This window comes from Lipotes vexillifer, unplaced genomic scaffold (genome assembly GCF_000442215.2).
Source record: "Lipotes vexillifer unplaced genomic scaffold, Lipotes_vexillifer_v1.1 scaffold170, whole genome shotgun sequence".
NCBI lineage: Eukaryota > Metazoa > Chordata > Mammalia > Artiodactyla > Lipotidae > Lipotes > Lipotes vexillifer.
Window position 1 is genome coordinate 2,068,380 of NW_006772326.1, and position 22,500 is coordinate 2,090,879.

Genomic DNA, 22,500 nt, shown 5'->3' on the forward strand with positions numbered 1-22,500 from the left:
GAAGCACATTGGTTTTTGTTTTTGTTTTTGTTTTCTTAATTTGAGACATAATTGACATAGGACATTGGGTAAGTTTAAGGTGTGCATCATGTTGATTCACTACTTCTATATTGCAGTATAATTACCACTGTAGCATTAGCTAATATGTCTATCATGTCACATAGTTATCATTTCTTCTGAGAGTATATTGTTTTAAAGATATTCCACTTTGAAAATTTTTTTTTCCTCAGTGATTTGATTTTTTTGAGTTTCATTTATTATTAAATGGTAAAAGAAAAAGTTAGGAAAATTTTACCTGTTATCCCAGTGTTTTAAAAATAGCCTTCCTGAGATACAATTCACATACAGTTCACCCATTTACATAGTTGAGTGGCTTTTAGTAAATTCACAGAATTGTGCAACCAACACCACAATTGATTTTAGGACATTTTTATCATCCCCCAAAGAAACCCTGTACCTCTTAGCTCTAATCCATTTTCCCCTTCAGCCTTAGAACTGCTAATCTATTTGGTCTCTATTGATTTGCCTATTTCAGACATTTCATATAAATGGAATCATACAATATATGATCCCTTGTTACTGACTTTGACTTAGAATAATGTTTTCAGACTTCATCCACATTGTAACGTGTAACAGTGCTTCACCCCTCTCCCTTTTTTAAAGTTTTAAAAAAAATTATGTACAAAGAACTAGCATTATTTCTTTTATTGGGTGTATGTCTTAGGTAATCCATTCAAGGAGTATCATTTTATCCAGCTTGATGAAGCCTATATCTTTCTTGTACTGATGGAAAAACTGGTGGCATATATTGAGGTGATATTTCCAGATCAGACCATGCTGGTTTGAGCTGATATGGCGAGATCAGGAACCTTGGCTGAATTTTTGCAGGTAGCTCTAGTAGAGTTGCTGATGACCCATCCTGCTTTCAGGAGTGCAGTGAGGCAGAAGGCCTTCATTTCTTTTTATTACGAAATATTCCATCGTATGGATATGGTACGTTGAATTTATCATTCATTAGTTGATGGACATGTGGGTTGTTTCCTCTTTTTGGCTATCATAACTAATGTTGCTATGAACATCTGTGTACAAGTTTTTGTGTGGGTATATATTTTCATTTCTTCTAAGTATATACCTAGGAATGGAATTGCTGGTCGTATGGTAACTCTATGTTTAACCTTTTGAGGAACTGCTAAACTGTTTTCCAAAGCAGCTGTACCATTTTATATTTACACAAGCAGTGTGTGAGGGTTCCAGTTTCTCCATTGTCTCCAGCATTTGTTATTATCTGACTTTTTAATTATAGCCATCCTAGTGGATATGAAGTGACATAATGGTTTTGATTTGCTTTTCCCTTATGACTAATGATGTTGATCACCTTTTCGTGTGCTTATTGGCCATTTGTATGTCTTCAGAGAAATGTCTATTCAGATCCTTTGTCCACTTAAAAATTGGGTTATTTTCCTTTTTATTATTGAGTATGAGTTCTTAATATATTCTACATACCAGTCTCATTAGAAACATTTACAAAATTTTAAAATTGTGATGATGTCCAGTGTATGTATTTTTGTTGTTATTGCTTGTGCTATTGGTGCTACATCTGAGAAACCAACGCTAATCTAAAGTCATGAAAGCTTACTCCTATTTTTTCTTACAAGAGTTAAATAGTGCTAGGTGTTACATTTAGCTCTTGGATTCATTTTTTTGTTTTTTTTTTTTTTTTGCGGCACGCAGGCCTCTCACTGCTGTGGCCTCTCCCGCCGCGGAGCACAGGCTCCGGACGCGCAGGCCCAGCGGCCATGGCTCACGGGCCCAGCCGCTCCGCGGCACGTGGGATCCTCCCGGACCGGGGCACGAACCCACGTCCCCTGCATCGGCAGGCGGACTCTCAACCACTGTGCCACCAGGGAAGCCCTTGGATTCATTTTGAGTTAACTTTTTTATATGGTGGGGTAGGAGCCCAACTTTATTCTTTTGCATATGGCTCTCCAGTTGTTCCAGTTCCATTTCTTGAAGTGACTGTTTCTCCATTGAATTGTGTTGGCATCCTTGTCAAAAAATCAGTTGATTATAAATGTGAGGGTTTATTTCTGGATTCTCTATCTATTCCATTGATCCAAACATCTGTCCTTATGCCAGCACCATGAGTCTTCATTAGTTTTGCAGGTTTGAAATCAACAAATGTGGGGACTTACCTGGTGGTCCAGTGGTTAAGACTCCACGCTTCCACTGCAGTGGGTGCAGGTTCAATCCCTGGTCAGGGAACTAAGATAAGATTCCTGCATGCTGTGCGGCGCAGCCAAAAAAAAAAAAGGAAATCAAGAAATGTGAGTCCTTCAATTTACTCCTCTCTTTCAAGATTTTTTGGCTCTTCTGGGTCCCTTGCTTTTCGTGTGAATTTTAGGATCAGCTTGTCAATTTTATTGACAAAGGAGCCAACTGGGATTTTGACTGGGATTGTGTTGAATCTATATATCTGGGGAGTATTGCCATCTTAACAATATTAAGTCTTCTGATCTATAAACATGGGATGTCTTTCTGTTTATGTCTTCTGTCACTTCTTTCAACAATGTTTTATAGCTTCAGAGTATAGTTTTGTGCTGTTATTTAATTGAAGTATAGCTGATTTACAATGTGTTAGATTCAGGTGTAAAGCAAAGTGATTGAGTTATCTATATCTATAGATACATAGTATATCCTCTTTCAGATTCTTTTTTTTTTTTTTGCGGTACGTGGGCCTCTCACTGTTGTGGCCTCTCCCGTTGCGGAGCACAGGCTCCGGACTCGCAGGCTCAGCGGCCATGGCTCACGGGCCCAGCCACTCCTTGGCATGTGGGATCCTCCCGGACCGGGGCACGAACCCGTGTCCCCTGCACCGGCAGGCGGACTCTCAACCACTGTGCCACCAGGGAAGCCCTTCAGATTCTTTTTTATTGCAGGTTATTAAAAGATATTGAATATAGTTCCCTGTGCTATACAATAGGTCCTTGTTGTTTATCTATTTTATGTGTAGTAGTGTGTATGTGCTAATCTCAAACTCCTAATTTATCCATCCCCACCCCTTTCCCATTTGGTAACCGTAAGTTTGTTTTCTATGTCTGTGAGTCTGTCTGTGTTTTGTAAATCAGTTCATTTCTATTATTTTTTAAGATTCCACATGTAAGTGATATCGTATAATATTTACTGTTGTCTGACGTCATTTAGTATGATAATCTCTAAGTCCATCCATGTTGCTGCAAATGGCATTATTTCATGCTTTTTTATGGCTGAATAATCTTCCATTGTGTGTGTGTGTGTGTGTGTGTGTGTGTGTGTACATATATGTGTGTATATATACATACCACATCTTCTTTATCCATTCATCTATCCATGGACGTTTAGGTTGCTTCCATGTCTTGACTACTGTAAATAGTGCTGGTATGAACATAGGGGTGTATGTATCTTTTTGAATTAGAGTTTTCTCTGGATATATGCCCAGGTGTGGAATTGTTTGACCATATGGTAACTCCATTTTTAGTTTTTTAACGAACTTCCATACTGTTCTCCATAGTGCCTTCACCAATTTACATTCCCACCAACAGTGCAGGATGGTTTCCTTTTCTCCACACCCTCTCCAGCATTTATTATTTGGAGACTTTTGGGTGATGCCATTCTGACCGGTGTGAAGTGATTACTTCATTGTAGTTTTGATTTGCATTTCTCTAATAATTAGCGATGTTGAACATCTTTTCATGTGCCCGTTGGCCATCTGTATGTCTTCTTCAGAGAAATATCTGTTTAGGTTTTCTGCCCATTTTTTGATTGGGTTCTTTTTTTTTTTTTTTTTCATATTGAGCTCTATAACCTGTCTGCATATTATGGAAATTAATACCATGTCAGTGACATCATTTGCAAATATTTTCTCCCATTCTCTAGGTTGTCTTTTCATTTTGTTTATGGTTTCCTTTGCTGTGCAAAAGCTTTTAGTTTATTGAGGTCCCATTTGTATATTTTTGCTTTTGTTTCCACTACCCTAGGGGACAGATCCAAAAAAAGTATTGCTGGTATTTATGTTAGACAGTGTTCTGCCTATGTTTTCCTCCAAGAGTTTTAAAATATGGTCTTACATTTACGTCTTTAATCCATTTTGAGTTTATTTTTGTAATATGGTATTAGAGAATGTTCTAATTTCATTCTTTTACATGTAGCTGTCCAGTTTTCCCAGCACCACTTATTGAAGAGACTGTCTTTTCTCCATTGTATATTCTTGCCTCCTTCATCGTAGATTGACTGTAAGTGTGTGGGTTTATTTCTGGGCATTGTATCCTGTCTCATTGATCTATGTGTTTGTTTTTGTGCCAGTACCATACTGTTTTGATGACTGTAGCTTTGTAGTATAGTCTGAAGCCAGGGAGTGTGATTCCTCCAACTTTGTTCTTCTTCTTCAAGCTTGTTTTGGCTGTTTTTGTCTTTTGTGTTTCTATACAAGTTAAAAATTTTTTTGTTCTAGTTCTGTAATTTGATAGGGATTGCATTAAATCTGTAGATTGCCTTTTGTAGTATGGCCATTTTAACAGTATTGATACTTTCAATCCAAGAACGTGGTATATCTTTACATTTGTGTCATCTTCAGTTTCTTTTGTCAGTGTCTTACAGTTTTCAGAGTACAGGTCTTTTGCCTCCTTAGATAGGTTTATTCCTAGGTATTTTATTCTGTTTGATGTGATGGTAAATGGGAATGTTTCCTTAATATCTCTTTCTGGTAGTTCATTGTTAGTATATAGAAATACAACAGATTTCTGTATGTTAATTTTGAATCCTGCAACTTTACTAAATTCATTGATGAGCTCTAGTAGTTTTCTAGTAGCATCTTTAGGATTTTCCCTCTATATTATCATGTCATCTGCAAACAGTGACAGTTCTACTTCTTCCTAATTTGGACTCCTTTGTTTTTCTTCTCTGATTGCTGTGGCTAGCACTTCCAAAACTATGTTGAATAAAAGAGGTGAGAGTGGGCATCCTTGTCTTGTTCCTAATCTTACAGGGGAAGTTTTCAGCTTTTCAATGTTGAATATGATGTTAGCTGTGGGTCTGTCATACATCGCCTTTATTATGTTGAGGTAGGTTCCCTCTTTGCCCAGTTTCTGGAGAGTTTTTATCATAAATGGGTGTTGAACTTTGTCAAAAGCATTTTCTGCACCTATTGAGATGATCATATGCTTTTTATTCTTCAGTTTGTTAACATTGATTGATTTGCAAATATTGAAAAATCCTTGCACTCCTGGGATAAATCCCACTTGATCATGGTGTATGATCCTTTTAAGGTATTGTTGGAGTCAGTTTGCTAGTATTTTGTTGAGGATTTTTGCATCTGTGTTCATCAGTGATACTGGCCTGTAATTTCTTTTTTGTGATATCTTTGTCTGGTTTTGGTATCAGGGTGACAGTGGTCTCACCCTGAGACCACTGTCTCAGGAAGTATTTGGAAGTGTTCCTTCCTCTGCAAATTTTTGGAATAGTTTGAGTACAGGTGTTAACTATTCTCTAAATGTTTGGTAGAATTCACCCATGAAACCGTCAGGTCCTGGACTTTTGTTTGTTGGGAGTTTTTAAATTACTGATTGAATTTCAGTACTGGTAATTGGTCTGTTCATATTTTCTCTTTCTTCCTAGTTCATTCTTGGGAGATTGTACCTTTCTAAGAATTTGTCCATTTCTTTTAGGTTGTACATTTTATTTCCATATAGTTGCTTATAGCTGTCTTCTATGATCCTTTCCATCTCTGTGGTATCAGTTCTAACTTCTTTTTCATTTCTGGTTTTATTGATTTGGGCTCTCCATCTCTTTTTCTTGATGAGTCTGGCTAAAGGTTTATCAATTTTGTCTTTTCAAAGAACAAGCTTTTAGTTTCATTGATTTTTTTTTTTTTTTTTGGTCTCTATTTTATTTATTTCTGCTCTGATTTTTTATGCTTTCTTTCCTTCTACAAACTTTGGATTTTGTTCTTTCTCTGGCTGCTTTAAGCATAATGGTAGATTGTTTATTTGAGATTTTTCTTGTTTCCTGAGGTAAGCTTGTATCACTATAAACTTCCTTCCTAAAACTGCTTTTGCTGCATCCCATAGGTTTTGGATCATCGGGTTTTCATTTTCATTTGTCTCTAGGTATTTTTTTATTTTTCTTTTATTTCTTCAGTGATCTATTTGTTGTTAAGTAGCATATTGTTTAGCCTCCACGTGTTTGTTTTTCGCAGTTTTTTTCCTTATAGTTGATTTCTGGTCTCATAGTGTTGTGGTTGGAAAAGATGCTTGATATGATTTCAATTTTCTTAAATTTATCAAGGCTTGTTTTGTGGCCTAGCATGTGATCTGTCCTCGAGAATGTTCCATGTGCACTCGAAAAGAATGTATTTTGCTGCTTTTGAATGGAATGCTGTAAAAATATGGGTTAAGTCCATTTGTTCTAATGTGTTATTTAAGGCCTGTGGTTTGTTATTGATTTTCTGTCTGGATGATCTGTCCATTGACGTAAGTGGAGTGTTCAAGTCCCCCACTATTATTGTGTTACTGTTGATTTCTCCTTTATGTCTGTTAATATTGCCTTATACATTGATGTGCTCCTATGTTGGGTGCATATATATTTACAATGATTATATCCTCTTCTTGGATGGATCCCTTGATCATTATGTAGTGTCCTTCTTTGTCTCTTGTAACAGTCTATTGAAAAGTCTGTTTTGTCTGATGTAAGTATTGCTACCCCAGTTTTCTTTTGATTTCCATTTTTGTGGAATACCTTCTTCCATCCCCTCACCTTGTCTGTGTGTGTCTTTAGACTTAAAGTGAGTCTATTGTAGGCAGCATATATACGGGTCTTGTTTTTGTATCCATTCAGGCAGTCTGTGTCTTCTGGTTGGAGCATTTAGTCTGTTTACATTTAAGGTAAGTATCGATATGTATGTTCTTGTTGCCATCTTGTTAATTGTTTTGGATTTGTTTTTGTAGGTCTTTGTCTTCCCCTTTCTTCTTTTGTTCTCTTCTCTTATGCCTTGATGACTATTTTTGGTGTTATTTTGGATTCTTTTTTCTTTCTTGTGTGTATATCTATTGTAGATTCTTGGTTTGTGGTTACCATGAAGTTTTTGTATAGCAGTCTGTATACACACCTGATTGTTTTAAGTTGCTGTTCTCTTGATTTCAAATGCATTTTAAATACCCTGCATTTGTACTCTCTTCCCCTCACTATTACTGTTTTGCTGTATTTTACATCTAGTTGTTTTAGGTACCCTTTAACTGCTTATTGTGGATATGGGTGATATTACTACTTTTATCTTTCAACCTCCCTACTAGCTTTGTGTGTGGATGATTTCCTACCTTTACTGTATGTTTGCCTTTACTGGTGGACTTTTTCCTTCCATAATTCTTTTTTCTAGTTGTGGCCTTTTCTTTTTTGCCTAGAGAAGATCCTTTAACATTTGTTGTGAAGCTGGTTTGGTGGTGCTGAATTCTTTTAGCTTTCACTTGTCTGTAAAGCTTGATTTCTCCATCAAATCTAAATGAGAGTCCTCCTGAGTGGAGTATTCTTGGTTGTCAGTTTTTCCCTTTCATCACTTTAAATATATTGTGTCACTCCCTTCTGGCCTGCAGAGTTTCTGCTGAAAAAGCAGCTGATAGGCTTATGGGAGTTCCCTTGTATGTTATTTGTTGCTTTTCCCTTGCTGCTTTTAGGATTCTCTCTTGAATATTTGTCCTTTTGATTATAGGGTGTCTTGGTGTGCTCCTCTTTGGGTTAATCCTCCATTGGACTCTGTGCTTCCTGGACTTGGGTGACTGTTTCCTTTCCTAGGTTAGGATGGTTTTCAGCTATTATCTCTTTAAATATTTTCTTGGGCCCTTTCTCTCTTTTCTCCTTCTGGCAACCCGATAATGCAAATATTAATGTGCTTCATGTTTTCCCAGAGATGTCTTAAACTGTCTTCATTTCTTTTCATTCTTTTCTCTGTTCAGCAGAGTGATTTCTATTATGCTGTCTTCCAGTCACTGATCCACTCTTTTGTATCATGTAGTCTATTATTATTATTATTATTTTTGATGTTGGGGGTAGGAGTTTAATTAATTAATTATTAATTTTTGTTATGTTGGGTCCTCGCTTCTGTGCGAGGGCCTTCTCTAGTTGTGGCAAGCGGGGTCCACTCTTCATCGTGGTGCGCGGGCCTCTCACTACCACGGCCTCTCTTGTTGCGGAGCACAGGCTCCAGACGCGCAGGCTCAGTAGCCGTGGTTCACGGGCCTAGTTGCTCCGCAGCATGTGGGATCCTCCCAGACCAGGGCTCGAACCCGTGTCCCCTGCATTAGCAGGCAGATTCTCAACCACTGCGCCACCAGGGAAGCCCCTCATGTAGTCTATTATTGATTCCTTCTAGTGTAGTTTTCATTTCAGTTATTGTACTCTTCATCTGTTTTGTTGTTCTTTATATTTTCTCATTCTTTCTTTGTTAAAAAATTCTAACTCCTTGCTCTGCGCATCCATTCTCCTCCTGAGTTCTTTGATCATCTTTATGATCATTACTCTGAACTGTTTTTTCTTGGGTAGATTGCCTATTCACTTCACTTAACTCTGCTTCTGGAGTTTTATCTTGTTTCTTGGTCCGGAACATAGTCCTCTGCCACCTCATTTTGTCTATTGCATTTATATTTTTATGTACGTGGTAAGTTAGTTACATTTCTCATCCTTGGAGAAGTGGCCCTCTGTAGATGTCCTATGCGTCCCAGCAGTGCACTCCACCCGTCACCCAAGCTGTATGCTCTAGAGGTTCCCCCTAAGAAGGTTGCATGGATCTTTCTGTTTTGGCCGGCTATGTGGGTGGTATGGTAGGCTTGGTTGGTGCCTTGTCTCGTTGTTTGCACAGCCCTGCCTTGTGTGGATGCTGCTGGCTGCTCTTTAGAGGGGCCTGGTCATGAGGTGGCTGGTTGTGGAACCCTAATGGGCCCTGAGGCTAGTGCTGGCACACTGGTGGGCAGAATCAGGGTCCCAAAGACTCTGGGGCTGTTGCCTGCCCACTGAGAGGTGAAGCCAGACCCTGGGAGTAGTACCAGACTACTAGTAGTTAGAGGTGTTTCCTGGAGTTTGACTGCAGGGCCCAGGGATCTCAGAGCTCATTTCAGATTATTGGTGTTGTCGGGGGCCATTCCTGACAGTTGGTCGTGGGTCCAGAGTGTCCGGAAGGTTGTATTAGCCTGCTAGTGGGCAGGGCAGGGGGCCAACAAGGCCTAGGGTGGGGTCTGGCCTGTGTTGCAGGATTGTAGCTTTCTTCTTTCTGGAGTCTGCCCCCTGGTGGGGAAGGCTGATCTAGAGGCTTGTGCTGGCTTCCTGGTGGGAGGGGCTGGTGCCTTCCCACTGGTGTATGGAGCTGGATATTGGCCCTCAGGTGGGCAGGGCCATGTCTAGGGGCATGTCTAGAGGCGGCTGTGGGCTCAGGAAGCCCTTAGGCAGCCTGTCTGCTGATGGGTGGGGATGTGTCCTCACCCAGTTAGTTGTTTGGCCTGTGGCATCCGAGCATTGGAGCCTTCAGGCTGTTGGATGGGGCCAGATCTTGGTGCTAATGATTCAACATGTCAGCCACCTGGAATGTTCACGTAATTGAATGTTCCTCAATGTCCGACACCAGTGTCTGTGTCCCCCTGGGTGAGCTGCTGCCATCCCCCTGCCTCTCCAGGACAGTCTACAAGACCAGCAGGCAGGTCTGGCCCAGGCTCCTATCAAATTACTGATTTTGCCCTGGGTCCTGGTGCGTGTGAGATTTTGTGTGTGAAAACTGAAGTCTCTATTTGAAAACTGAAGTCTCTATTTCCCCCAGTCCTGTGGGGCTCCTGCAGTGAAGGCCTGTTGGCCTTCAAAGCCAAATGCTCTGAGGATTTGTCTTCCCAGTGCCGGACCCCCAGGCTGGGGAACCTGATGTGGGGCTCAGAACTGTCACTCCTGTGGGAGAGCCTCTACAGTATATAATTATTTTCCAGTTTGTGGATCACCCACCTGTGAGGTATGGGATTTGATTATATTTCAAGTCCTCCCCTCCTGTCTGTCTTGTTGTGGTACCTTCTTTATATCTTTAGTTGTAGAACATCTTTTCTGGTAGGTTCCAGTCTTCTTCACAGATGGTTGTTCTGCAGATAGTTGTTACTTTGGTGTGCTCATGAGAGGAGGTGAGCTCAGGGTCTTTTACTCTGCCGTCTTCCACACCTACTCTGTACTTTTATTGAATTTATTCCTAAGTATTTTATTGTTGATCCTATGAGAATATAATTGTTCTTTTTTTTTATTGGAGTACAATTGCTTTGCAATAAAGTGAATCAGCTATATGTATACCTATATCCCCTCCCTCTTGGACCTCCCTCCCACCCTACCCCCATCCCACCCAACTAGGTCATCACAGAGCACCAAGCTGAGCTTCCTGTGCTTTATGGAATATAATTGTTTATTTTTGGTTTGTTCATTGCTACAGTATAGAGATTCAATTGATTCTTGTATATTGATCTTGTATCTTGTAATCTTGCTAAACTCATATGTTTTAATAGGTTTTTTTAGTGGATTCCTTAAGGTTTTTGTATACACAAGATTGTATCACCTGCAAGTAGAGTTTTACTTCTTCCTTTCCGATCTAGTTGCCTTTTATTTCATTTCCTTGTCATACTGTTAAATAGAAGTGGCCAGAATGGACACCCTGCCTTGTTCCTGTGAATTTACAAAGCCTGCTAGGCAATCTGCAAAAATGAAAAGCCTGCTAGGCAGTCTGCAAAAATGAAAACGTTGGGACTATAAGGTAATAGTTTTTTTCTTTTTTAAGATAGCATGATTAAAATTTATACATTTTAATAGTTTCTGAAAATGTATTTTATAGAATACATATAATGTTCTCAGGGTAGATGTGATCCTTAAGATCAAGCTTTGTCACCTAAAGTAAATGTACTATTAGTCTTGGAGGTGTTCCTGTTTGCAGGTTGTTTTAGCATTTTCACATGTGTCACACCTCATGAAAGTACTGGAATGTAGATATGCCCTTCAGTATTATAGGTGGGGAAACTGACAGTAATTAAATTTCATGCCACCACTGAGTGAGTACCAGAGCTGGACTTCAAGTCCAGATCGAATTTCAAAACCTAAGCTCTTCCTGCCCTTCCATGTTGCTTTTCAAGTTTATGGCAAAATCCTCCCCCCGTAGAAAATTATGTAACTATAGGTATTGTGTAGGGCTCAGTCTAGAACACTAAAATATATTCAAAGCACCAAAAAAAAAAAAAAAAGTTTTTCTTTTGGCTTTTTAAAATCACTGTTTATTCCATTTGGTAGAGGGTTTTTTCCATACAAATATTTGCAACAATTTTTAATTCCCCAAAACCATACATAGACGATAAATACCATGCTATTAAAGTATTAAATTTGTACAAAAATACTTTACAGTTTAATACTTGTTTGTTACAAATAAAAATACATATTTAAGTGACCCCCCTCATGATCTTTTATTTTTTCCTTAACATGATTCTGCTTTATACTTTCTTGCCCTGGCAGTTCTGAACTATGATTGAAATAATATATTTCTTTGCACAAAAAAGAAAGGTGAACTTTTTCCTTAAACAAAGGACACAGTGTTCAAATGCTTTACCTAAGCAGTTGTTTGAATTATTGACCAAAATAAAAATGTCTGGAAAATAACTGTTTCAGTATGGAGATTCTACAATTAATATACAGATCATTTTTTTATATTCACCAAATAACAGTTATTAGTGTAACTATTCAAAATATCTGAACAAATGAAAACAGTTGCTGACAAACATTAAAAGCAACCGTCACAATTTATTGCTTTGAGGGATGGTAATAATTGGCAATGCATTTTGTGAAAAATGTATTTACAATTTCAGTAAGTGGCATGGCCCAGAACCAGACAGTCCAGTGTCATTTTTAAGTACATGTGCTGTACACCCCTCAATATAACCAGTTTTCAAAATGTCAAGCAGTATGAGTTTGATTTGCCTATCAATCAAGATAAACCTTATTTTAATAGACTCTTCATTCTCAAATTCTTAGTCTTGAATTTTAAAAATAACTAATTCTCAGTGTTGCTAAACACCCTAATTCATTATCAGAGATTTTTCAGCTATTAAAAATGTGTCCTTAAAAAAAAAAAAAAACAGGTCACAAGACATAGCCTGTTTGATAATTTGTTGCATAGGGAATAGCATACATCTTAGTTAAAATCATTCCTATACTTGGGCAAAACATTTACCACCACCGATTATGGTTGCCTACGTGCATCATTGCTGAAACGTTGTAAGGTGATTTTATACCTGTACCCCTCCCATAGCAGCAGTCCCAACAGTTCCCCAAACTAGCTCTCCTAGTACAGCCAGCTTTATGAAAAGCCTTGTTGGTTAAATTCTCGCATGAATGACTTTGTAGTAAGAAACTGATTTCAAAGTGAATTAAGGAAATTATCAGAGAACATTTTCAAACAGATATTTCTCTTTTTAAAAAGGAAAAGGAAGATGGACCTGTAAAAAATTTCCTCTGATGTTAACTGTAGAGAGGGGTGGCCTAGTTGTTTTTCTTTTTTGCTACCCTTGGTCTTGGCAGGGGATTTGCCTGTCATATACCATAGTGATCACCAACAAAGAAACCTCTTCACCTTGCAAGGGTAAGTGAACATGAGCCATGAGATTTAAAAGACCCCTGTGCTTGCAGTTAATGCCACACGATTATCTGTGCTTCAAATGTCACAGAAATCTTAAAGGGATTTTTTTTTTTTTTTTTTAGCACCATGTAGATATTGTCTTTTGTCCTGCTTTATAAAAAGCATCGCTATAACGTATTAGTGGGTTCTCTTATCTCCAAATTACCACTGTGGCTCGACTGTTGGAAAAAAGCACTGTTCTGTTCACTCCATTCTCCTCCTGGTAGAGTCTGTTCTATGGACTTCTGTGAAGCCAGGGGGTTTCTACTAATAACCAGGTCCAGCTTATTACCAGATTCTGCTATGAGGGGCACAACAAGGCAGCAGTCAAAGTCTCTCGTTCGGACATGATTAACCTGAAAGGTCAAGAAGCGCCATTTTGAATTATTGTGATAGACATAAAGATGATTCCCAAAACCCAGAGTAACATTTCGGACATAACAGGTTGATTCAAGTCTTGAAAGTGCTTAAATGAGCACTCTGTACAGAGAGGTCTATCCTGGCCCTGACCACACTATAACATGGGTATTGGCTTACTTTACTCTCTGCTACTAAATAAATTGTAAGGCCCTTGAGAGCAGGGAACAGGGACACATCCCAGTGTCCCCATGCTGAGCAGTTCGCCTTATTCATGGCAGGTGCTCCAAGTGCCGAATATTATCCCTAATTTACAGATGAGGAAAGTAAGGCACATAGTGGTTATGAGATTTGCCTGAGATCAGAAGTTGGCGAGTGGTCCAGCTCGGATGTTGGCGAGTGGTCCAGCTCGGATGTAAGCTCAGGCAGTCTGGATGATTCCAGAGCCCGTGCTCTTGACCATGATACTGAACTACCTTTCTCTCGGTCACGAGCCCACCCCCTCCCTCAGCTTACACATGCGCTCATCTTCTTGCATGTTTCCTTATACTTTTTTTTTTTAACATCTTTATTGGAGTATAATTGCTTTACATCATTGCGTTAGTTTCTGCTGTGTAACAAAGTGAATCAGCTATACGTATACTTATATCCCCATATCCCCTCCCTTTTGTGTCTCCCTCCCACCCTCCCTTATCCCTCCCCTCTAGGTGGTCACAAACCACCTAGCTGATCTCCCTGTGCTATGCGGCTGCTTCCCACTAGCTATCTAGTTTACATTTGGTAGTGTATATATGTCCATGCCACTCTCACTTCATCCCAGCTTACCCTTCCCCCTCCCCATATCCTCAAGTCCATTCTCTACGTCTGCATCTTATTCCTGTCTGCCCCTAGGTTCTTCAGAACCATTTTTTTTTTTTTTTAGATTCCATATATATGTTAGCATACAGTATTTGTTTTTCTCTTTCTTCTCTCTGCATGAGATTATGTTTCCTTATTCTTTCCCCCTAAAAGTTTAAAGAATCATCTACATGCTGCTTCCATTCCTCGACTTTTCACTCTCCCCAATCTTCTCGGTCTGGGACCTGACCCTTATATATTATATAAATGACCCCAACTGCCCAACACAGGAATGGTGTCTTGAGTTCTCATCCCCTTTGGCCTTTACCTACTCATCCTTAAAATGACACCACTTTGTTTGTTTTGACCTTTTTACCATTTTAACTGCTCACTTTCAGTCCTTTCCTGCCTTTACTTCTTCCTGTCCTTTAAATTTTGTTTTTCTTAGAATTCTATCTTTCTTTAGTTCTCTTCTCTTCCTTACTAGAAATCCACCATAGGCAGCTTTATCCAAATCCATGCCTTCAGTATCCCAAATCTTTACTTTTGGCTGTAACATCTCTCCTGAGCAACAAATGCAAGCTGCCAGCTGCCTCACAGACTGCTCTGCCAGGATGCACTGAAGGCATTAAAGACTCAGGTCTGGTACACGTGTCTTACCCTTACCTACCTGGTCTCCTTTCCTGTGATCCTCCCCTTCACCCTACACCAGTCCACCTATGATATAATTGTATTGTCTTTCTAAATTATAAAATATGTCATTATTCTGCTTAGAAAATTAATATACCTCCAGAATAAAGTCCAAGAGCTTTATCTTGGCTTTCAAGGCCCTTCACAATCTGAGTCCAGTCTACTTTTATAGCCTCATCTTCCATAAAAGTAGGTATAGCTCTAATTTACAGATTAGGAAGACAGGTCAAATAACTTGTCCATAGTTATTTATTCAGCAAATACTAGAGTATCTATGGAAAATAAACGTGTTCCTTACTCTTAGGACAAGAGTAATTGTTATATTGCCATGGTAAAAAGATGACCAGAATTGGTTTTAAAACTATCTAATCAATCAATGACAACTTGCTCAGTGAACACGTGTCTGAAAGCCAACCAATCAGTGCAGCCTCGTGCTTTGAAAGGCAACTGTTTAGGGACAGACTCATTCCACTTGAACATACTTTCAAGACTGATGGCAACCCTCTCCCCTTCCTGCAAAATGCTCTTTCTAAAAACTGTACGTAAGATCAGGAATTTGCTTTGCTCAGTGAAACTATACCTGACCACCATTAGTACTCCTAGTACTTAATAGTAAACAAGGTTCAGCTTTTGGGTTTTAGACATTGTGTGAGATACTGATATCGATCACTGTATAATGGGAAATGGGAGAATAAGGTACTAGCCCTGTTCTCAAGAAGTTTAGAATCTGCTGGGGAATATATACAGGGAAACCGGCCGTTTCAGTAACTGGTAAATTCTACCAAAGGAAAAAGTGCCTATCCTCTATAGGAGGGGCCTCTAATCTCATCCTGAGGCAAAGGAGGATGGGTGGACACTGATCAAATACGACTTCCAAATTAATTTCCAAATAAAATTCCAGCTGAGGTCTTACCTGTAAGAGCCTATCGTAGGGCTTTAGGCCACCAAGATCTCCTGGGCCAGCTGGGCGAATATTTTTGACATATACTCCTTTCTCCAGCAAGCCATCTGCTACACTGAACCCAAAGTCCTCCATGTCAGAGCCCTTGTACAAGGTCACCTGGAAAATGAGAAAATGTGAAGGGGATATTTAGGTAGGTTGAGGACTTTTGCTTGTGAAATTTCTTGATGAACCATCTTTTCAAACTAATTTCAATATAATAGATTTGTAATAGATTAGGCAGCTCCCCCCAGTCTTGAAGCTTTTTCCATTCTCTAGGAACATCCTTGGAATTTGCCAAGTCCCACCCAGACCTGGAAAAGGAGGAGAAATGCTGGAGAGTTCTGGTCTCTCTCTTTGTTTCTTACTTGCAGTCATCAGGTGTATATAGGTGAGAATTTCCCAGGGGCAGGTTCACTTCTCCTGGAGCAACCCCTAGGTGTTGGGAGAAGTCAGGGTTAGCCCTTTGCAGCTGGATATCAGGGTTAGGCCAAAGGCCTTTCCTTCCTGTTCACTGTGCCTGGTGCTGTGTTCAGTGCTCAGCGTATCGTCTGCCTTTGAGCAAGAGCCAGGAAGTCCACCATTTTATTTTCTCTAGTATCCCAGTCAGTGCTTCAGTACTGTGGGCAAGAAATGTCTTAAAAGGGAGAGCAGCCAAGACGGCAGAGTAGAAAGGTCCTGAGCTCACCTCCTCCTGCGAGCACACCAAAATCACACCTACCTGCAGAACAACCATAGATGAAAAAGACCGGAACCTACCAGGAAACACCTACAACGAAAGGCAAAGAGGGAACCGCAAGATGGAACCACCAGTAGACTCGTGATGTAATCAAATCCCACACCCCCCGGGTGGGCGACCCACGAACTGGAGAAATAATTATCCTGCAGAGGTTCTTCTCCAGGAGTGAGAGTTCTGAGCCCCACAGTCAGGCTCCCCAGCCCGGGGCTCCTGCACCAGGGAAATGAGCCCCCATAGCATTGGCTTTGAAGGCCAGTGGAGCTTAAGTGCAGGAGCCCCGTGGGACTGGGGGAAACAGAGACTTCGCTCTTAAAGGGCACGCACAAAATCTCACGCACACCAGGACCCAGGGCAAAAGAAGCAATTTGATAGGAGCCTGGGCCAGACCTGCCTGCTGGTCTTGGAAAGTCTCCTGGAGAGGTGGGAGGTGGCTGTGGCTCACCCTGGGGACACAGACACTGGTGGCAGACGTATCGGGGAACATTCAGCCACAGGAACACTACTGGTGGCTGACGTATTGGATCATTAGCACCAAGAGCTGGCTCCACCCTACAGCCTGTAGGCTCCAGTGCTGCGAAGCCTCAGGCCAAACAACTAACTGGGCAGGGACACAGCCCCACCCATCAGCAGACAGGCTGCCTAACGACTTCCTGAGCTCACAGCCACCTCTGGACTCCCGCCAAGACAGGGCCCTGGCCGAGACCCAGCTCCACCCACCAGTGGGTAGGCTTGAGCCCTTCTCTCCAGGAAGCCTGCACTTGCCTCGTGATCAGCATCACCCACCAGGGGACAGACACCAGAAGCTACAATCCCACAATGCAGGCTGGACCCTACCCCAGGGCCAGCTGAGGCCCGGCCCACCCCACTAGCAGGCCAATGCAAACTTCTGGACACCAGAGACCCCCATACCCAGCTGTATTAGGAAACCATCCCCCCCCCCCCCCCCCCCAACCAATGATCTGAAACAAGCTCTGGGATCCCTGGGCCATGCAAACAGACTCCAGGAACCATCTCTGCCTGCCAGTAGTCCAGCACTAACCCCAGGATGCGGTTTCACTTGCCAGTGGGTGGGCAACAGCCCCAGAGTCTTTGGGACCCTGGCTCTGCCCACCAGTAAGCCAGCACTACCCCTGAGGCCTACTAGGGTTGCACAACCTTGTCACCTTGCCTGGTGACAAGGCCCCACTGAACAGTACCAGCAGCATCTGCACAAGGCAGGGTCTAGCAACCAACCAAGCCTACCAGACTGCCCACACAGTCAGCCTACCACAAAGAAGGACCCATGCAGCCCTCGTAGGGGGAACCCCTAGAGCATATAGCTTGGGTGATGAAAGGGGAGTACACTGCTGGGATGCACAGGATACCTCCTACAAAGGGCCACTTCTCCAAGGTTGAGAAATGTAATTAACCTACCACAGACATAAAAACACAAACAGTGACTTAGACAAAATAAGGTGGCAGAGGACTATGTTCCAGACCAAGGAACAAGATAAAACTCCAGAAGAACTAAATGAAATGGAGATCGGCAGTCTACCCAAGAAAGAGTTCAGAGTAATAGTCATAAAGATGATCAAAGAACTCAGGAGAAGAATAGATGCACAGAGTGAGAAGTTAACAGTTTTAAACAAAGAATTAGAAAATATAAAGAACGACCAAACAGAGGTTAAGTATACAATACCTAAAATGGAAAATTCACTAGAAGGAATTAATAGACTAAATGATTCAGAAGAACAGATCAGTGAGCTGGAAGACAAGAGTAGTAGAAATCAGTGCTGCTGAATAGAAAAAAGATAAAGAATGAAAAGAAATGGGGACAGTTTAAGACACCTCTGGGACAATATCAAGCATATTAATATTTGCATTATAGGGGGTCCCAGAAGGAGAAGAGAGAAAGGGCCCAAGAAAATATTTGAAGAGATAATAGCTGAAAACTTCTCTAACCTGGCAAAGGAAACAGGTACCCAAGTCTACGAAGCACAGAGAGTCCCATACAGGATTAATCCAAAGAGGAACAATAGCAAGACACACTGTAATCAAAATGACAAAAATTAAAGAGAATACTAAAAGCAGCAAGGGAAAAGCAACAAATAACATACAAGGGAACTCCCATAAGCCTATCAGCTGAGTTTTCAGCAGAAACTGAAGGACAGAAGGGAGTGGCACAAGAATATTTAAAGTGATGAAAGGGGAAAAAACCTGCAACCAAGAATACTTTACGCATAAAGACTCTCTTTTAGGTTTGATGGAGAAATAAAAAGCTTTACAGACAAGCAAAAGCTAAAACAATTCAGCACCACCAAACCAGCTTTAAAACAAATGTTAAAGGAACTTCTCTAGGCAGAAAAAATAAAGGGTCACAACTAGAAACACAATTACAGGAGGGAAAAGCTCACCAGTAAAGGCAAACATACAGCAAAGGTAGGAAATCATCCACACACAAAGTCAGTAGAGAGGTTAAAAGACAAAAGTAGTACTGTCACCTGTATGCACAATAAGCAGTTAAGGGCTACGTAAAACAATTTGATGTCAAATACAATATCAAAAACAAATCATGCGGGGAGGAGAATACAGATGCAGGGTATTTAAAATGCTTCTGAAATGAACAGATCAGCAACATGAAACCACCAGGTGTGTATACAGACTGTTATATAGAAACTTCATGGTAACCACAAACCAAAAATCTATAATAGATATACACACAAAAAAGAAAAAGGAATGCAAAATAACACTAACAATAGTCATCAAATCATAAGAGAAAAGGAGGGGGTAAGACCTATGAAAACAAATCCGAAACAATTAACAAAATGGCAATAAGAACATACATATTGATAATTAACTTAAATGTAAATGGACTAAATGCTCCAACCAGAAGAAGCAGACTGCCTGAAATGGATACAATAAACTAGACCTGTATATATGCTGCCTACAAGAGACTCACTTTAGATCTAAAGACACAGACCGGAAGTGAGAGGATGGAGAAAGGCATTCTATGCAAACAAAAAATCAGAAGCAAGCTGGAGTAGCATACTTAGATAAAATAAACTTTAAAGACTGTTACAAGAGACAAGGACACTACATAATGATCAAGGAGTAAATCCAAGAATAAGATATAACAATTGTAAATATATATGCATGCAACATAGAAGCACCTCAATATATAAGGGAAATATTAAGAGACATAAAAGGAGAAATTGACAGTAACAATAATTGTAGGAGACTTTAACACCCCACTTTCATCAATGGACAGATCATCCAGACAGAAAACCAATAAGGAGACACAGGCCTTAAATAACACATTAGACCACATGGACTTAATTGATATATATACAGCATTCCATCCGAAAGCAGCAAAATACACATTCTTTTCAAGTGTGCATGGAATATTCTCCAGGATATATCACATGCTAGGCCACAAAACGAGTCTCCATAAATTTAAGAAAGCTGAAATCACACCAAGCATCTTTTCCAACCACAATGCTATGAGACTAGAAATCACCTACAAGAAAAAAGAACTGCAAGAAATACAAACACATGGAGGCTAAACAATATGTTACTAAACCAATGGATCACTGAAAGAGGAAATCACAAAGTATCTAGAGACAAATGAAAATGAAAACATGATGATCCAAAACCTATGGGATACAGCAAAAGCTTATAGTGATACAAGCTCACCTCAGGAAACAAGAAAAATCTTAAATAAACAACCTAACCTTACACCTAAAGCAATTACAAAAAGAAGAACAAACAAAACCTGAAGTTAGTAAAAGGAAAGAAAACATAAAGAGCAGAACAGAAATAAATGAAAAAGACTAAAAAAAAAAAAAAGATCAACGAAACTAAAAGCTGGTTCTTTGAAAAAATAAACAAAATTGATAAGCCTTTTGCCAGACTCATCAAGAAAGAAAGGGAGGGACTTCCCTGGTGGCACAGTGGTTAAGACTCCGTGCTCCCAACGCAGGGGGTCTGGGTTTGATCCCTGGTCTGGGAACTAGAGCCCACATATATGCCACAACTAAGAGTTTGCATGCCACAACCAAGAAGCAGGTGAACTGCAACTAAGGAACCCACCTGCTGCAACTAAAGAGCCAGCGAGCTGCAACTAAGGAGCCCTTGAGCTGCAACTAATGAACCCACCTGCAGTAACTAGGGAGCCCACCGGCTGCAACTAGGGAGCCTGCCTGCTGCAACTAAGACCCGACACAACCAAATAAAAATAAAAAAATAAATATTAAAAAAATACACAGCACCAAAAATAAAAATAAAGGGAGAAGGCTCAAATCAAAACAAGAATGAAAAAGAAGTTACAACTGACACCAAAGAAATACAAAGGATGTTAAGAGATTACAATGAGAAACTATACAGCAATAAAATGGACAACCTAGAAGCAATGGACAAATTCTTAGAAAGGTACAATCTCCCAAAACTGAACCAGGAAGAAATAGCAAATATGAACAGACCAATTACCAGTACTGAAATTGAATCAGTAATTTAAAAACTCCCAAAACAAACCAAAGTCCAAGACCAGATGGTTTCATTGGTGAATTCTACCAAACATTTAGAGAATAGTTAACACTTATCCTTCTGAAACTGTTCCAAAAAATTGCAGAGGAAGGAACACTTCAAACACATTCCATGAGGCCACCATCACCCTGATATCAAGATATCACAAAAAAAGAAATTACAGGCCAACATCACTGATGAACATAGATGCAAAGATCCTCAACAAAATACTAGCAAACCGATTCCAAATACTAGCAATGCCTTAGAAGGATCATACCCCATGGTCAAGTGGAATTTATCCCAGGGATGCAAGGCTTTTTCAATATCTGCAAATCAGTGTTAACAAGTTGAAGAATAAAAAGCATATGATCATCTCAATAGGTACAGAAAACACTTTTGATAAAGTTCAACACCCATTTATGATAAAAACTCTCCAGAAATTGGGCATAGAGGGAACCTACCTCAACATAATGAAGGCCATATATGACAAACCCACAGCTAACATCATATTCAATGGTGAAAAGCTGAAAGCATTCCCTCTAAGATTAGGAATAAGACAAGGATGCCCACTCTCACCACTTTTATTCAACATAGTTTTGGAAGTGCTAGCCACATCAATCAGAGAAGAAAAACAAAGGAGTCCAAATTAGGAAGAAGTAGAACTGTCACTGTTTGCAAATGACATGATAATACAGAGAGAAAATCCTAAAGATGCCAGTAGAAAACTACTAGAGCTCATCAATGAATTTGGTAAAGTTGCAGGATTCAAAATTAGCATACAGGAATCTGTTGTATTTCTATACACTAACAATGAACTATCAGAGATATTAAGGAAAAAAATCCCATTTACTACTTCACCAAAAAGAATTAAATACGTAGGAATAAACCTACCTGAGGAGGCAAAAGACCTGTACTCTGAAAACTATAAGACACTCATCAAAGAAATTGAAGATGACAGATATACCATGTATATCTGTATATACCATTTTCAAACAGATGAAAAGATATACCATGTTCTTGGATTGGAAGAATCATTATTATTAAAATGATCATACTACACAAGGCAATCTACAGATTCAATGCAATCCCTATCAAATTACCAATGGCATTTTTCACAGAACTAGAACAAAAAATGTTTAAATTTGTATGGAGGGAATTCCCTGGTGGTCCAGTGGTTAGGACTCAGTGCTTTCACTGCTATAGCCTGGGTTCAATCCCTGATCGGGGAACTAAGGTCCCACAAGCTGTACAGTGTGGCCAAAAAAAAAAAAAGAAAAAAAAGAAAAGAAAATTTGTATGGAAACACAAAAGACCCCAAATAGCCAAAACAAGCTTGAGAAAGAAGAATGGTATAATGGAATCACTCTGACTCCAGACTATTCTACAAAGCTTCCGTATCGAAACAGTATGGTATCAGCACTAAGACAGGCACATAGATCAATGGAACAGAATAGAAAGACCAGAAATAAACCCACAAAATTATGGTTAATTAATCTATGATAACAGGGAAGAATATACAATGGAGAAAAGACAGTCTCTTCAATAAGTGGTGCTGGGAAAAGAATGAAATTAGAACATTTTCTAACACCATATACAAAAATAAACTCAAAATGGATGAAAGGCCTAAATGTAAGACTGGATACTATAAAACTCCTAGAGGAAAACATAGGCAGAACACTCTTTGAGATAAGTCACAGCAATATTCGTTTGGATGTGTCTCCTAGAGTAACAGAAACCAAA

At 39.9% G+C, this 22,500-nt stretch overlaps 1 protein-coding gene across 1 annotated transcript in view; it reads right to left on the reverse strand.

Annotated features, from left to right (window-relative positions):
* Nucleotides 1–11,281: 11,281 nt before the first annotated feature.
* GRIP1 (glutamate receptor interacting protein 1) overlaps nt 11,282–22,500 on the reverse strand; it is a 216,184-nt gene continuing 204,965 nt past the window's right edge. Inside the window, exons 22-23 of the mRNA XM_007447392.1 lie at nt 15,495–15,641; nt 11,282–13,053 (exon numbers count right to left, since the gene is read on the reverse strand). Of these exons, the coding sequence (XP_007447454.1) occupies nt 12,826–13,053; nt 15,495–15,641 (375 nt within the window). The 3' untranslated portion in view covers nt 11,282–12,825. The remainder of the gene's footprint in view (nt 13,054–15,494; nt 15,642–22,500) is intronic.